This window comes from Tenrec ecaudatus, chromosome 9 (genome assembly GCF_050624435.1).
Source record: "Tenrec ecaudatus isolate mTenEca1 chromosome 9, mTenEca1.hap1, whole genome shotgun sequence".
Lineage (NCBI taxonomy): Eukaryota > Metazoa > Chordata > Mammalia > Afrosoricida > Tenrecidae > Tenrec > Tenrec ecaudatus.
The window spans coordinates 57,163,328-57,180,527 of record NC_134538.1 but is presented as its reverse complement, the minus strand read 5'-3'; the positions used below and the strand labels follow the sequence as shown (position 1 = coordinate 57,180,527).

Here is a 17,200-nt window from a genome sequence, read left to right as displayed (position 1 = left end):
ATATCTGGTAATCTTAAATTGTCATGTATTAGGGAAACCAAAGAAAGAGATTTGAACCAAAGCCCAATGACATCTATATTCATAATTTTTGGATAGTAGTCATCTGCTTCTTCTCACACTGACATGTCAATCCAATTCAAAAACATATTTCAGTAACTTAAATGTTACAGGTGTGTTTAAGATAGAGTTAACTTAGTACAGTGTCCAAATAGTGTGGCCTATCAAAGGTGTTGGGCACCTCAAAGAACAGAATCTAAATCCCTGGTTCTTTATAGCACACTGGCTAGAAACTCTGGAACTGTGCATATTCTCCCATTGGGTGTCCGTCTATACAAAAACATTATGAATTTTTCTGGCTTGAAGATTTCCCCTCCTGGTTTACCCACCAAGAGAAGTGAAATCACCTTCTTAAAAACAAACATGCCTCCAACCCACTACTTCTGGACTTGAATTTCCTTTAAGGTTCACTGAACAGACTTGACAGAGGATCCGTTGATTTGAAGTGACCATAGAACAATGTCCACAACTTGTCTGTCAGTTTGTTGTACTGTGGTAGATTGTGTGTGGCTGTGGTGCTCGAAGCTATGCTGCTGGTATTTCAAATGTCAGTAGGTCAAAACTGAACACGTTTCCCAGCGTGTCCACACAAAGAACAGACAATGAAGAAGGACTCGATTTCCCACTTTGGAAGAAGCAGCTGCTGAAAACCTTACTGCAGATATAGAAAGCCTAAACAAGGAAGTAGAAGATTGGAGATAGTGCTGGAAGATAGGCCCATCAGGTCTGAGGGTACTAAAAAAATGTACCAACCACTAGTAATGGAGAAATAGAAGAATTCTACCAATAACGTCAGTTGGAAGTTGATGAAACATGCAATCAAGATGCATTGATAATTATTGGTGATTGGAACGTAAAAGTTGGAAACAAAGAGGAAGGAAAAGTACTTGTTGATAGAGATGAAACTGGAGATTGCATGAGAATTTTGCAAAACCAACAACGTGCTCGTAACAAATACCTTTTTAAAACAACATGAACACATGGACATGCTACACATGGGTTTCCCCAGATGGAATACACAGAAATCAAATTGTGAGAATTGTGTACATCTGTGGGAAGACACAATGGAGAAGTTCAGTCTTATCAGCTAAAACCAGACCAGGGGCCAACTGTGGAATATAGCCATCAGTCGTGCTTATGTATGTTTAGGATAAAGGTTAAGAAAATTAAAACATATCCAAGAAAGTCAAATGTAACCTAGAGACTATCCCACCTGAATTTTGAAAACATCTCAAGAACAGAATTCATGTATTGAATACTAATGACAGAAGATCTGATGAACTGTGGGAGGACTTCAAGACCACTTATGAAGAAAGCAAAAGGTAATTAAGAAAGACAGGAGAGAAATAAAAGATTAAAGTGAATGTCAGAAGAGACAGAACCTTGCTCTTAATCATAGAGTAGCTAAATCAAATTGAAGAAAAGATGAAATTAAAGAGATGAATAGGAAATTTCAAAGAGCAACTAGAGAAGACAAAGTCAAATATTATAATGAAATATGCAAAAACCTAGAATTAGAAATTCAAAAAGGAACCAACATGCTAGGTGAATCTTAAACTGAAAGAACTCAAGAAAAATTCGAACCTTGAGTTGCAATCTTGAAAGATTCTATGGGCAAAATATTGAATGATTCAGGAAGCATAAAGAGAAGTTAGAAAGAATAAACAGAGTTGCTCGTCCACAGTCCACCACTGCATGAGGTAGCATATGAGCAAGGACCAATTGTGCTAAAGAAAGAAGTTCAAGCAAGGAATGCATCAGCTAAGAACAAGGCTACAGGAATTGATGGAATCCCCATTGAAATATTCCTACAAGCTGAGGAAGCACTGGAAGCACTTCGTCTCTGTTGGGAAATTTGAAAGACACCTACTTGGTCAACTGACTAGAAGAGATCATATTTGTACCCATTCCAAAGAAAGGTGACCCAACAGAATGCTAAGTTATAGAACAATATCGTTGATATTGAACGCCAAGTAAACTTTTGCTTTAGATCACCTAACAATGGTTGCAGTAGTATGTTTGACAGTGACCTGTCTGATGTTCAGCCCAGATTCAGAAGAGGCGTGGAACAAGGACTGTCATTGCAGATGATAGATGAATCTTGGCTCAAAGCAGAGAATACTAGAAAGATGTTTGTTTGTGTTTTATTCATTATGCAAAGTCAATTGACTGTGTGGACCATAATAAACTATGGATAACCTTGAGAAAACGGGAATTACAGAACACTTCATTGGGCTCATAAGGAACTTGTACTTGGATAGATAGGCAGTTGTGCAAATAGAACAAGGACATCCTGCATACTTTAAAATTGAGAGGTATGCATCATCTCATGACTTGTTCAATCTGTATGCTTAACAAATCATTAGAGAAGTTGGATTATATGAAGCAAAATGGGGCATCAGGATTGGAGGAATGCTTATTAACAACTTGGGATATGCAAATGATACAACCTTGCTTGCTGGAAGTGTGGAGGAATTGAAGCACTTGCTTAAAATGAAGAATTACAGCATTCAGTATGGATTACAACTCGGTGTAAAGAAGGTCAAAATCCTTATAACCGGATCACGGTGCACCTGACCCAAACCATGTTATTCTCCATTGCCTCATATGCATGTGAAAGTAGAACACTGAATAAGAGAAGACTAAAGAAGAATTAATGTATTTGAACTGTAGACTCATGAAAAAGATTGAAAGTGTCATGGGCCGCTAAAAGAATAAATTAATCTGTGTTGGAAGAAGTAAGGCCAGAGCTTTCTTTAGAGACAAAGATGGCAAGACTTTGTCTTACATCCTTTGGGCATACTGTCAAGGACAGCATGCCTGGTAAAGTGAAGGGACAGTGGAAAAGAGATGACCTTCAAGGAAAGGGATAGACACAGTGGCTGTATCAATGGCCTCAGACATAAGAACCATTGCATGGATGGCACAAGGACGTGCAGTTTTTCCTGCTGTTGAATGGGTGGGAGCTGACTTGATGGCACCTAACAACAACAGTAATAGAACAATGTTATCCTGCAGGAACTGATTGGTCTTTGCCCTCTCCCTGAAACTTGAGAAACGGACCCCAGCTGAGCTGAGGCTTCCACTGTCAATGTAATTTTTTAAAATATACAAATAAAGAAGTGATATATGGATTAAGAACATTCAGCAAGCATACTACCCTTTTGCTTAGGAAACTGGATTAGAATATTACATGACCAGCAAATGGATCGGCCTTTGTCTTGGTGCTTGTCCTTAGACTGGTGGCATCATACAATATTTTCCACTTTGTGACTAACAAAGTTGACTCAGCATAATGATATTTAGGTTCATCCATGTCATGAGGCGCTTCATGGTTTCAACATTGTTTTGGCGGGATGTATAGTATCTAGTATGTCTGTATTAGAGTTTCATTATCCATTCATAGGCATTTGGGATGTCCCAGCTTCTTGCTATGTGTACTAAACTGTTAGGATCATGTTAAGAGACCATATGCTATGTTAGGAGACCATATGTCTCTTCATGTGTCTCTTAATTCTTGGTGGTGTGTACTCAGCAGAGGTATTGCTGTATTGTATATTTCTATTCCCACTTGTTTTAGGTAGCAGCACGTGGCTTTCTACAATGGGTTAGTCTGGGTAGACTAGAAAAGCAAATTCATAGACACTCATATGTATATAAGAAGGAGGTTTATATACAAGATCAACTGAATATTGAGAACACATCTTAGTCCAGACAAGATCAAGTCCATAGTCCAATATTAGCCCATATGTCCGATACTAATCTATAAAGACCTCTTCAGATTCATGAAATACATGCAATGAAGCCAAGTGCAGGATGATCACAGGCCAGTGAGTTGGAAGTCTTAGGGATCCAGTGGTGTTGTAAGCATTTCAGCACTGGTAGGTCTCTCTATGTGGCTTCTCCAGCTCCAGAGGTCTGGTTGCATCAGGGTAAGTCCATGTGGCTTCTCCAGCTCCCAGGGCGTAGGGTCATGTGTCTTGTCAGTAGAGCGTCTCCCAGGGAATGAACAGAGAGAGAAATAGTGTCTCCCGCCTCCAAGAAGGAATATAGGATTTCACAGAATTCTCAGGAGAAGGCCATGCCCACACAGAGGTCTCAGTGGCTATGATCAGATTGACAGACTAGACTCCACCCCTTCACTCGTAATCCTCTCAAATTGATAGCAGATTATGTAACTACCATAGGTGATATGTTTAAAAGGACACAACAGTATATTAAAGTTCTGATCTATCCAAACCCTCTCCACATTTGTTGATTTCTGGGTTTTTGTTTTGCATTGGACTAATCATGTGGGGGAGCCCACAATGGTGACTTAGTGGTTATGTAGGGGGCTGTGAACCAAAAGAACCAGCAGTTCTCAACAATGAGAACACAGATACCAAGATGATAAGTGGAAGGTAGAGGGGAAACGGGGGAATCGATCACAAGAATCAACATATAACCCCCTCCCAGGGGGATGAACAACAGAAAAGTGGGTGAATGGTGACAGAGGGTGATGTAAATATGGAAATAATAAACTATAACTTATCAAGGTTATATGAGGGAAGGAGGGAGAGGTAAGGAGGGAGGGAGGGCAGGGAAAGGAAGGGGGAAAATGAGGAGCTGATATCAGGGCTCAAATAGAAAGAAAATGCTTTGAAAATGATGATGGCAGCATATATACAAATGTGCTTGACACAATGGATGAATGCATGGATTGTGATGGGAGATTTAAGAGCCCCAATAAAAGTATTTAATTAAAAAAAGAAGAAAATATGTTAGGGTGTTGGTTTTAGATTTCTCCTCTTTTTTCATGTGTACACTGATTGTTTTAAATTACCCTCTGAGAATTCCTCTTGCTATGTCCCAAATATATGTTATGTCATTATTGTTTTAGGAATTTCTTAATTTCATCCCTTTTTGGTCTATTTCCCAGGGATTTTAAGTAATGCATTATTCAATCTTCATGTGTTTGACTTCATGTTCATTTGTTTCTATGGTTGATTTCAAATTTTATAGCCTACTCTCAGAAAAAATACATTGTAGGATCTCATTGACTAAGAATTTATTAAAAATTGCTATGTGATCTAAAATTTTGTTTATACTAGATTATTTACCATGTATGCTACAGATGAATTTATACTGTGCTCTTAGTCTGTATATGTCTAAGAAAAATTTATACTGTGTGGAGTGCTCTGTATATGTCTAAGAAGTGGAGCTGGTTGATTGTGTTGTTTAGTTCTTCGGTTTCTTTATAATGCTTCTTTCCTGATGATCTGTCTTTAGTTGAGAATGGTGTATGAATGCCTACTACTATTACTGTAGAGCTTTCTATCTCTCTCTCCAATTCTGGGAGGGTTTAAGTGAAGTAATTTGAGGTTTTTAAATTGGAAGCATATGTTTATTATCGTCATGTCTTCTTGTTCTAGTGTTCTATTAATCACTGTGTAATGTTTATTCTTGTCTCCCATTTTGTTATTTGTCTTACAGTCTATTTTATCAGAGACTAATATTGCCATTCCTGTTTTTATGGCTGCCCTTGGCTTTGTACATATTTCTTGAATTTGTCTATGTTTGTCATTTATTTTAAAATGTGTTTGTCGTAGGCAGAATAGAGATAGGTCTAGTTTCTCATACATTCTTCTTATTTTCTCTGTCTCTTGATTGGTGCATTTAACCCATTGTCACTCAGGGTCCTTATTAATATATGTGGGATTTTTGCTTCATTTTGCTAGATTGGTTGGTATTATCTTGTATGTTGCTCTCAGAGTTGTTTGCTGTTGTTGATAATCTGTCCACAGTGATCTCATTAATATTTTTTTGGTACTGCTGATCTTGTTCTTTTAAATTCTTTTAATTTTATTTCTTGTCTGAAAATATATTTGTCTCTCATATTTGAGAGATCATTTTGCTGGATACAGAAATCTTGGTTGGCAGATTTTTTTTCTTTCAATATCTAATATCTGTCATGCCTTTAGCTTCTTGCCTGAATAATTTCTACTAAGTCTGAGTGTATCCTCATTGTTTTTCCTTTATAGCTGATGGTTCTGTTTTTCTTAAAATGACCTCAGGATTCTTTCCTTTTCCTTGACATTTGAGATTTTTTGTTCAATGTGTCATACTGTTTTTCTTTTGAGATCTATCCTGTTTTGAGTTCTCTAAGCTTTTTGGATAGTTATTTTCTCCTCCCTTGGTCACAATGAGGAAATTTTCTTCCATGATTTCTCATGCTCTTTTCTCTATAGGTTATTTGTGGGGTTTTTGCTTCAGGATACTGATGAGCTATAGGTTGTTTCTCTTGATACAGTCCCACATAATTCTCAGGCTTTCTTAAGATTCCTTTTTGGTTGATTGCTTCTCTCATCACTTGTAGTCAGAGTAATTGTCTTTGAGCTCACTTATTCAATTTTCCTTTTGTTCTATTGTACTATTCAGGTTTTTTACCCCATCTAATTTTATTACCTTACATTTTATCTTCTGGAACTTTTTTTGATGAGCGTTTTATAGTTTTTTAATTTCTTCCATTGTTCTCATGAACAATTTTCTCATATCTTAAAGGAGTCTTTATTGTATTTCTAGTAACTCCTCTTTTTCATAGAGTTCCATTGAGCTCATGTGATTTGGGGTTGCTTATTGTTTTTTTAAATTTTTTTTGGTGCACTGTAGTTGACTGCTGTTTGTGTGGAATCATGATACATTATGTTTGGGTAGTTTAATCTTCCTTCTGAGTGATGTGGGAAAAGTGTAATCGGAGGTGCAAAATATTTTGTGATGAAACCATGAAAAGACAGGGAGATAGGTAAGTGGAGAATGTGGGTTCAGGGAGAAGAGAGACTAAAATAATAGTAGTAGTAATAATAGACTGTCTTAATAGACCAAGAAGTTTATTAAATTAATGGGGAAATATATTTTAAGAAATATAATACGAATTAATTGTTATTGGAGAAATATATTTTCTGAGGAAAAGGAAAGAGATGTAGAACAAGCAGGAGAAAAGTATAAGCAAATAATTACCCATGAACAAGAAGAGTTTTGTATATAAAAGTGTAAATGAAGAAGAAAATTAAAGTCAAAAAAGAAAGAAGAGTAGAGAGACAAAAGTAGATAAAGGGCAAGAAAATGGAAGGAAAAATATAAAAAGGCAGAGAAGAGAAATAAAACCAAAAAGATGTGACCTTGGTTTAGGTGTGGATTATGCAGTTTGTGGCTATGACATCTGTACTCTTGTGGGAAAAGGTAAAGAAAATCTAGTTAAAAAACAGACGAGCACACTTTATTTAAGTGGATGTGCCTGGATCTGTGATTATATACTTGGGTGTGTGTAATCTGCCTTGGAGGCATGTGTATCCACTGGAAGGTCGGTCTGCATGGAAAAAAAGAACAGACAAAATGAAAAAGAAAGTAATGGTACAAAAAGAAACAAATAAATGAGAAAGAAATTGATGGGTAATCCTGATCCTTTAGAAGTGTTAGTGAATGCACATATCTGTATGCAGGTGAGGGGAGTGCATGGGGGGAGGGACACCAGACAAAGAAGGAAAGAGGAAAACAGTGCCCTTACTGGGTAGTGAGGCTATCTTCACAGAGCTACCCACACAGTCTGCTAAAGATGACACTCAGAGGCTAGAGGGCTAAGAAAGAGGTTTGGCTGAGTGGGGTGGAGCACGGTCCAGGAACATCATTGTGTGCTGAGGAGGAGGCATGAACAGAAGGGGCAAAAGGTAAAGTGGAGTCAGTAGGCATTGCTGATATCCAACTTTAAGAAATGCTAGTGTACTTAGATTTTAAGTTGTGTTTATAGCTTGTAGGGAGCTCAGGACTTCTCTCGGTAGGATTTCTAAATGAAAAGACACATAGGACCCACTACCTTCTCAGATGTATTCAGCCACGAAGTGTATGGAACGTGTCTCTGCTGTTTTTTCCTATGATACTCTACTTTTCTTTATTTCTTTCTTTGATCATACTTTCTCTGTATTGGTTTTGGTTTTCTGTTAAACACAGGTTTTCTGTGACCTTTTTTCTTATAGCTACCAATATAACCTAATTAAAAATATCTGGTGTTTTCTTCCATACTGAGAGGATCAACGATATTATAAACACAAAGAACAAAGTCATTAAAGATAAATGAATATATTGTAATTCAAAATTTGACTGGGGAATGCTTACTTCTGTGTAGAAGACTTATAAAATAATTCCTTTTCATTGTATTTGTTGTTTGGTTGAATAAGTGATTCACCATCCTTCTATAAGTAAAAAGACAAGAATACCAAGTTAGAAGAAAGCAGATATAAATGGAAATTTCTATTATTTCCTATTTACATTTTCTTTCTTTCTTCCTTCCTTCTTTTCTCTCTTTCTTCATTTTCAGTTTTCATAGCACCTATGTGATTGATAAGATTTAAAATTTTCCTGCTTTCTACTATACTGTTTTGAAATTTTACACTTCATTTATACTATGCTATTGATTAAATTAAACTTTCTAAAATGTATATTAAGGTTATTGGGAATACCTTGCTTCTTTATGAGAAAGCTCTGGAATTTTAAATATTGGTAAGCAATTGTTCTTAGCATTGTGATCTCACTCTCACAGCCATTGATTCAATGCTGATTCACTGTGAGTTTCTGAGACTGTAACTATTTATGGCAGTAGAAAGATCAATCTTTCTCGATAGAGCTGGTGGTTTCAAACAGCTGGCTATGTGGATTTGACTCCAGCACATAACCACGATAGCAGTACCAGGGCTCCATGGTAAGTGTTTATGTCAACTAGACATAGGTAGGAGCAGAGGGTCAGTCTATCAATCATGCCCAAACTTGGTAACACCTTACTGGGGATGTGACCCTTTGCACATGAGAGAGACCCAGAACAAAGCCCACTCGCATTTTATTGGATCTGGATCCTGTGTCTAGTTATTGATCGCCTGTTTTGTTGCCTGCAGATTCTGGGAGCCATCAGTACACTGCCCTCGGATTCTCTGGGCTGACCTCGGATTCATTTATCCCTGCATCACCAATCTGAGGCCCTCCTCTTCATCATCTTGTTTCCTATTCATCAGCTTCAGGAGCCACAAGAGTCAAGAGAAGCCTCCAGTTTACATTTGACCTAAGGAATGGAACTGAACTGGACTTACTTCTTTCTACAATGTTAAGCCATTATCTTGTTATAAACCTTCCTTGTATACATACATATACAAATACCACTGATTTTGCTTCCCTAGAGAACCCAACTTGCCACAGCATCATGCAATTAAAATCTTAAAAATGTATTGTCTTGTTTTCTAACAATACAAGGCCATTATCTCTTAAAGATATGCCTCTTCCTTTCTTTCAAATTACTTAATTGGTATTATTTCTAATACTGGTGAAGTAGTGGGTTATGGATTGGACTATTAACCACAAGGTCAGCAACAAACCACCATCTGCTCCATGGAAAATATATGACACTTTCTGCTCTTGCAAAGATTACAGCCTTTGAAATCCAAAGAGCAATTCTATCCTGTCCTAAAGGGTTTCTATGAGTAAAGTTTGACTTGGACAGCATCGGGTGGTTTTGGTACTCGCCTTGCTTTCTACCTTTATTTAGATCAAAAGGCAGTTTGGAGTTTTCTCTTTTCTCCTTCTGGAGCTTGTACAATATAATATTTCTCTTGATGGTTTTTGACACATCCCTTAGGATTTGTTCACTTTCTACTTCTTCTTTCTCATTCTCTTGCTTTTCTTTATCCCCCTCCTCCTGCTTTTATATTTTTTACTCCTAATAGTGCAATTTCAAAAAAAACCTGTCTTCTATTTCTCTGGTCCTGTCTTCTGCCTTTTCAATTCTACTTTTGCATTCTTTCTTGTATTTATTCACTAACGTCATTCACTATTAAGCTTCAGAATTTCTAATTTAAGAATTTCTAATTTCATAAGTTTGTCATTAATATATACACACACACTATTTCATATCCTTGAGTGTATTCCCTACAATGTAGCATCATTTATCCTACTTACTTCCTGTGCTCCCCATTTACATTCATTTTCCTCTCCTAACCCTCTGAACAATCCCCTTGGGTAAATGTTGACCTTTTATGTCAAAGGGTTGGTTAGTCTAGGGAGCGTGTGCTTCTCTGGTGTTCTTTTACTGTTCCTATTATAGATTTGTCTATGGTTTGGCTAAAAATTGAGTCATCAGCTGAGGGGAGGGGAGTAGTTAGATCTTTTACAAACTTGAAAGGCAAATAAGGGCCATAGTCTGTGGGTTCAATGAATGCATATATGATCATTAAGCCTTGTCTTTTATGGTCTTAACTTATGCTCAATATTTTTCTCCCACTTTTTCAAGGACCCTCTATTGTGGTCTTTTATCTGAGTGGTCAGTAGTGGTAACCAGGACCTAGCTGGTTCTTCTAGCATCAAAGTCATGGAGGCTAAGATTCACCTGTGCATCCATCCTCTAGATTGTTTCCATGAATTTTTATATTATTTATTCATCATTGCTCCCAAAGAGGAGAGATGGTAGTTGCACCTTATACAATTGCTTAAACTTTCAGACACTAGTTGCTACTTGCCAAAGCAATGTGCTGGAAGTCTTATCCAGAACCATAAGATAAAAACAAGATATTAAGTGTATATAATTGAGCAAAGAAATGAAACTATCACTATTGCATAATAAAGTAAATATGATTTTATTTATACAGAACCCTGAGGTTGCTACAATAAGATTGTTGGAAACAATTATGGAGTTGAGTAATGTAGCAGGATACAAAATTAACAAGCAGAACTCAACTGTACTCTTATATAGCAGTGAAAGAGTTCCAAAAAAGACATCAAGAAAGCAATAATAACATTCACAAAAGTCACAAAGTTGACATATCCAGGAATAAACCTAACCAAAGAAACAAAAGAACCATACAAAGATAGCTCCAGAACAATAAAACAAGAAACCAAAAAAAGACCTACACAAATGGAAGAACATCATGTTTTGTGGATAGGAAGACTCAATATTGTGAAAATGCCAATATTATTTAAAGCAGGCAACAAATTCAATGCAACCCTGATAAAAATCCCCAAATCATTGCTTAATGAAATAGAAAAATTATTAATTTCATATGTAGTGTGAAGAAGCCCAGGATAAGAAAAGAACTTCCCAAGAGAAGAACAAAGTAGGTGCTCTTACACTACCTGACCTCAAAACCTACAACACAGTCACAGTTGTCAAAACATCCTGGTGTTGGTATAATGATAAATGCATCGACCAGTGGAACAGGGCAGAAAAATCCAGAAATAAAACCATTACCTACAGACAACTTATTTTTGACCAAGGACCAAGAAGCATTAAATAAGAAGGGGATGCCCTCTTCAAAAATTGTACTGAAAAAGCTGGATATGCATCTGCAGAAGAATGAGACAAGACCCATATCTCACTCTGTGCACAAAAGTGAACCCATGATGGACCAGAGACCTAAGTGTAAAACCCAAAGCTATCAGAATGATCATCAACAACAACATAAAATGGTACAAACTTAAGGTCCCTAATGCAGAGCATACACAGACTATCAGATATAGTAAAGGAAGCACACACAGAAGACAAAATAGATGAGTGGAATCTACTACAAAGAAAATACTTGTGCTCATCAAAAGATTTTATCAAAAAAGTAACGAGTGCTCACAGATTAGGAAAATATATTTAGCAACAGCATAATGGGAAAATTACTAATTATTAAAATATACAGATCTGCAATACCACAATAAGAAATTAAATAAATAAACCTCTTAAAAGGTGGGCAAAGGACCTGAATAGACCATTTACAAAGGTCAACCCCCAAATGGCTAACAAGCACATGAGGAAATGTTCTCATTCACTAGTCATTCGGGATATGAAAATCAAAACAATGAGATGCCATCTTATACCCCTAACAATAGCCAAATTAAAAACAAACAAACTAACCAAAAAACAGAAAATAATAAATGCTGGAAAGTGTGTAGCGAGACTGGAACCCTTTTAGAGCTTGTAAACATATACAGGCACTATGGAAAGCGATACGCCAATTCCTCAAACAACTGGCAATAAAAATACTATAGGATCCAGCAAAACCATTGCTGGGCATGTACCCTAAAGAAATAAGAGACAGATCATGAACAGATGTATGCTTTCCCAGTTCAAAAGAACAACAAGTTGGAAACAACTCAAATTCCGATGAGCAGAAAAATAGATTTTAAAAAACACAACAAACTTTGGTATACACACACAATGAAATACTATGTATCCCTAAAACAAATTGATGAAACCATGAAACACCTCATGACACGGAGGGTTCTGAAAACCATTATGCTGAGTGAAGCTAGTCAATCACAATAGGACATATACTGTCTATATACATTGCTTAAGGATTAGCACCAAGATGAAGGCAAACTCATGGTTTCTGGCCATGCAATCTGCTAACCAAGGCTGCCAAGCAACTCGGTATAGAGCCAGATGAGTGCTAATGAACCATATGCCACCCTTTCTATATGTATACCTCAACACCACTTTGTCAGAGGAGACCTTACTTCATCTGGGATCAGATTTTCAATAACGGGGGAATACAATACGACCATTTAGTACATACCATGAAAAAATGTGATGAGGTACCTTTCTACAAGCAGCCCTTTCTACCAGAGTGATAACCAATACTGATGGGAAAATCAAGTCAAGAGGACCGTGAGGAAGAGACACACCTGGCAGAAGACAATCACATTTCTGTTTGCAGAAAAAGTGTGTGTGTGTGGTGCCAACCAACCTCCAAGTGGGGCAAAAATAACTAACAATACTTTATGAACCTCAAGGGGAAAGCATGCCTGCTACTATGATTCTAATAAAGCACATTAGTCTGAGTTTCTGTACATCACCTGGGGATATAAACCACGGGTGGTAGAATACTAGGACATTGAACTCTGGAACTTTGAGACGCACAGCATACTCCAAAGACTATACCAGTGGGATGAGATGTACAAATCCCACTAGATGACCTGGGCTCTACCTCAAACTACATGATGTGGGAAGATGCAAAGTATAGCTACACCAAGAGTATTCAACTATCAGTACGTGGACTAAAATTTAATTATAACTTCAATACCCTAATTGCTTTATTAAAATATGTTTTATTCTGGCAGACCTGTGTCTGACATAACTAGTGAATACCATTTTAAGTTTTATCTAACCACCAATTCTAATTGTTTGTGAAAATAGTGTTGAGGCATGTAAGGATTTAAGATTTGAAATTCCATGTATTGTAATTTGTAGTTAGCCTATATTTGTTTAATCTCCCTTTGTCAATTGTGTTTTAACTACATCACCATGAGCTAAATCAACGATACTAAAACCAAATAATCTTATTTTCCAAGGAGATGATTGATATGATTCTCTACCATAAAATAACATAGACGTCTTTAAGGTGAACTAGAAGTAGATAGAAAATATAAATTCACAAATATACTTTGGGCTCACAATTAATCCTAGCTCTATTGAAGAACAATTAGTTCTTACAATATGGTCTTACTTAATACATGGCCTCATGAAGAAAACAGGGAAGATATGATACTACAGCAAAATGTGGTGAAGGGGTGACATGGTATCTAGCCACCAGAAAGAATGCTGTCTACGGCCTTAAAGACTTATTTCAGACAAGCAGCCATCTAAGTGAGACTCAACTTAGCCTACACAAAAGAAGCACACCAACATCCTTGATCCAAGAATTGTAATGATATAAACTTAAACTGTAGTATTCGGATTTGCAGAAGGCTGGGAATGACAATAGAAGCCCAAAATACATATGTAGGATCTACACATGGAATAAATCTCCAGTGGTTTCCCTCTGGCCATAATAGAGGGATGGGAATAACCTGGTTGCCAGAGAGGAGTGTAGAGATGTTTATAGTAGATTGAAGTGGATAACCTGATTTGAATGGTTAAAACCTTGACATTTGGTCTCCCTTTTGATACTTTGAGCTTGTCTGGTTTTTAATATTTTGTGTTTTTTTTTTCATTTTGAGGTTTATTTCTGTTGTATTTTGTTATTGTTTGTAGCCTTCTTTATTCTGTTATGTAATTTTCGTTTTTTAGTATATGCAAACTAAGTTGGGTGAATCTATAAAGACAATAACTAGAAGTAGTTTTCCTAAGCGGTATGGCAGGGGAGGTGGGTAGGTAACAGGGCACTGATATCAAAGAGTACAAGAAGGAAGAAAATGTTTTGAAAATGATGTGGTAGCAATTGTAAAACACTGTTGAATATGATTGAACTATTTAATGGTATGTTTGGATTACATCCTAATAGAATGATTTGAAATAAAAAGAAGAAACAAGAAAAGTCTATAGATAAAAATAACCCTAAATGACAAAATGATCAAAAGACTCATGAATATCACTATAAAAATGACTAAAACAAAATTCTTGAAGTGAATCCCTCATTGATAATTACAGTCAAGGTAAATGGATTAAACCTTCCATGCAAGATACAGAGAATGTAAGAATGGACAAAAAAGTGACTCTTTCACAGGTTATCTATAAGAGACACACTTAAGGCATAAGATAGACATAGGTTGGAAATCAAAGGATAGGAGAAAAATTAAAAGGAAACAGTAGCCAAAATAAAACATGTATGGCAATATTAATATCTGACAAAATACTTAAAGTTAATTATAAGAAACAAAAAAACCCTTTATATAAAGATTAAAAGGTCTGTGGGGTCAGCCCCAATCCCAACAATGTGGACCAACTCCCCCACCCACTCCCAGAAGAATTCACTTCAGAGGGCAGCACTTAATATCAGGGAGAGGGGTGCATCTCAACAGAGCACACAGGAGAAAATGAAAAGTGAAGGAGAAAGAGTGGAACACACCCTGAAACACCAAGCCCCGAGGACAACATTCTTGGCTCAGAGCAGCCAATGCACAGAAAGGACCACAGGTCTAGCCCCACCATGAAACACAACATTCCTCTCTGACCCATAGCACTCTGGGGGACAACACTGAAGGCACAGTGCAGGAATTACGCCCAATCTGACCCCACCACACGAGGGAGAAATGCTATGAGCGTACAACAGAGCAACCAGGAGAGCAAAGCAATGAAGTATTCCGGCAATACTAAAAATAGATTTTGATGTTGGGGCATGGCACACCATCAGATTTCACCAAAAAACACCCCTAAAGGTCAACAAACAGACCTGGAACTATTTATAGGCATTTCTTTTGTTGTTTTGTTTTGCTCTATCTTGTTTTTGTGCGTATTATTGTTTCCACATGTCTATCTAGATAAGATAGGTGGGATAAACAATTCGGAGCTGAAAACAATGGGACTGATGGTTGGGGGGGGGCACAGGAGGGGCGGGGGGGGGGAAAGGAAGTGAGTGTTAACAAAGCCAGGGCCAAGGAAACCATGTGATCTAAAAATCGATGGCAAGGAGGGTATAGGATGCATAGTAGGGTTTGATCAAGGGCAATGTTACTGAGAGGAATTAATGAAACCCAAATGAAGGCTGAACATGATAGCAGAGCAAGAGGAAATAGAGGAAATAAATAGGAGGCAAAGGGCATTTATAGAGGTCTAAATACATTTACAGAGGCCTAAATGCCTGGTAAGGTTCTCTCTGGTCACAGTGAATTATTTCATGAGGGCAGTTTCACTCGTACCTTGTTTTTTTGTGATGGCCAACTTAAGAGAGCAGTGCGGAGATAACAAAAACCAGTAGCAGACACACACGGGCCTCAAGAATCAACCAGAGGAAGCAGAGAACTGCATCAGTGACTTGGAGGACAGCCAAGCACACTTTAACAAATGCGAACAAAATCTAATAAGATCATCAGAGAAGCTGAACAAAACCTAAGAGCTATGTCTGATGCTATGAAGCAGAATAACATTAGAATTATTGGCTTACCGGAGGACGACCCAACAAAGTCATCTGCAACAATAGTAAGAGAATTCTTAGAGGAAAACTTCCCTAGCTTAATGAATGAAAACCAGGCAACCATTCAGGAGGCTGAAAGAACACCAGCTAGATTGGATCCCAAGAAGTAGTCACCAAGGCATATAATAGTTAAACGATCCAACTTTGAGGAAAAGGAGAAAACCATGAGAGCAGCTAGGGAAAAACAAGCAATCACATATAAAGGTTCCCAAATAAGAATTTTCTCAAGACCTATCAGCAGAAACTATGAATAAGAGGTAAGAGTGGAGTAACATATTCAAAAAATTAAGAAAAAACATGCAAACCCAAGAATACTCTACCCAGACATATTATAGATCAAGATAGATGGAGAAGTGAGTCTTCCCAGAGAAGGAAAAACTCAAAGAATACGTTAGAAGAAACCCAGCCCTACAAATGATCCTTGTTGACCCAGTATGGGCAGAAGAACAACACTCACCAAGCATAAATAAGAGCCCACCACATAGAACAACCTCACCTAGGTACAACAGACTAATGAGAAAGGAAAGTAGAAAATCACACAACACAAAAGGTATAAGAAGACATCACAGAGTCCACAGATGGAGATAATAACCCTGAATATCAATGACCTGAACTCAGGCAATAAAAGATTGAGGCTAGCAAACTGTCTTAGAAAAGACAACCCATCAATCTGCTGCCTACAGGAGATACATCTCAAGGTGATAGACAAAAATAGGTTGAGAAAAAGGCTGGAGATAGGCATACCAAGCAAACAACAATTCAAAAAAAGCAGGGGTTGCAATCCTAATCTCGGGTGAAATTGACCTCACAGGGTAAACCATAAAAAGAAATAAGGAGGGATACTGATACTATATAATGCTCAAGGGAATGATAAAGAACCACTAAGCACTGTAAATATATATTCCCTGAATGAGAGACCTGCTTGCTGAATATGTCAACCATACACTCCAAAAGCTTAAAAAAGAAACCACAACCTCAACAATTATAGTGGGTGACATAGCACACTGCTCTCTGAGAAGGATAGATCATAGGAAAAGAAACTCAACAAGAATGCTACATATCTAAACACTACAGTTAGACAATTTGACCTGATAGATATTTAAAGAAATTTTCATCCAAATACAAATTAATTCACATACTTCTCAAGCCCCGTAGTACATATTAAAAGACAGACTATATACTGGGGCATAAGGCGAATCTACATAAATTTAAGCAAATTGATATCATACAGACCT

At 37.2% G+C, this 17,200-nt stretch overlaps 1 protein-coding gene across 1 annotated transcript in view; it reads right to left on the bottom strand.

Annotated features, from left to right (window-relative positions):
* SPMIP7 (sperm microtubule inner protein 7) overlaps positions 1-17,200 on the bottom strand; it is a 99,956-nt gene that overhangs the window by 49,008 nt on the left and 33,748 nt on the right. The window contains exon 3 of the mRNA XM_075557315.1: positions 8,206-8,282. Within this exon, the coding sequence (XP_075413430.1) occupies positions 8,206-8,282 (77 nt within the window). The remainder of the gene's footprint in view (positions 1-8,205; positions 8,283-17,200) is intronic.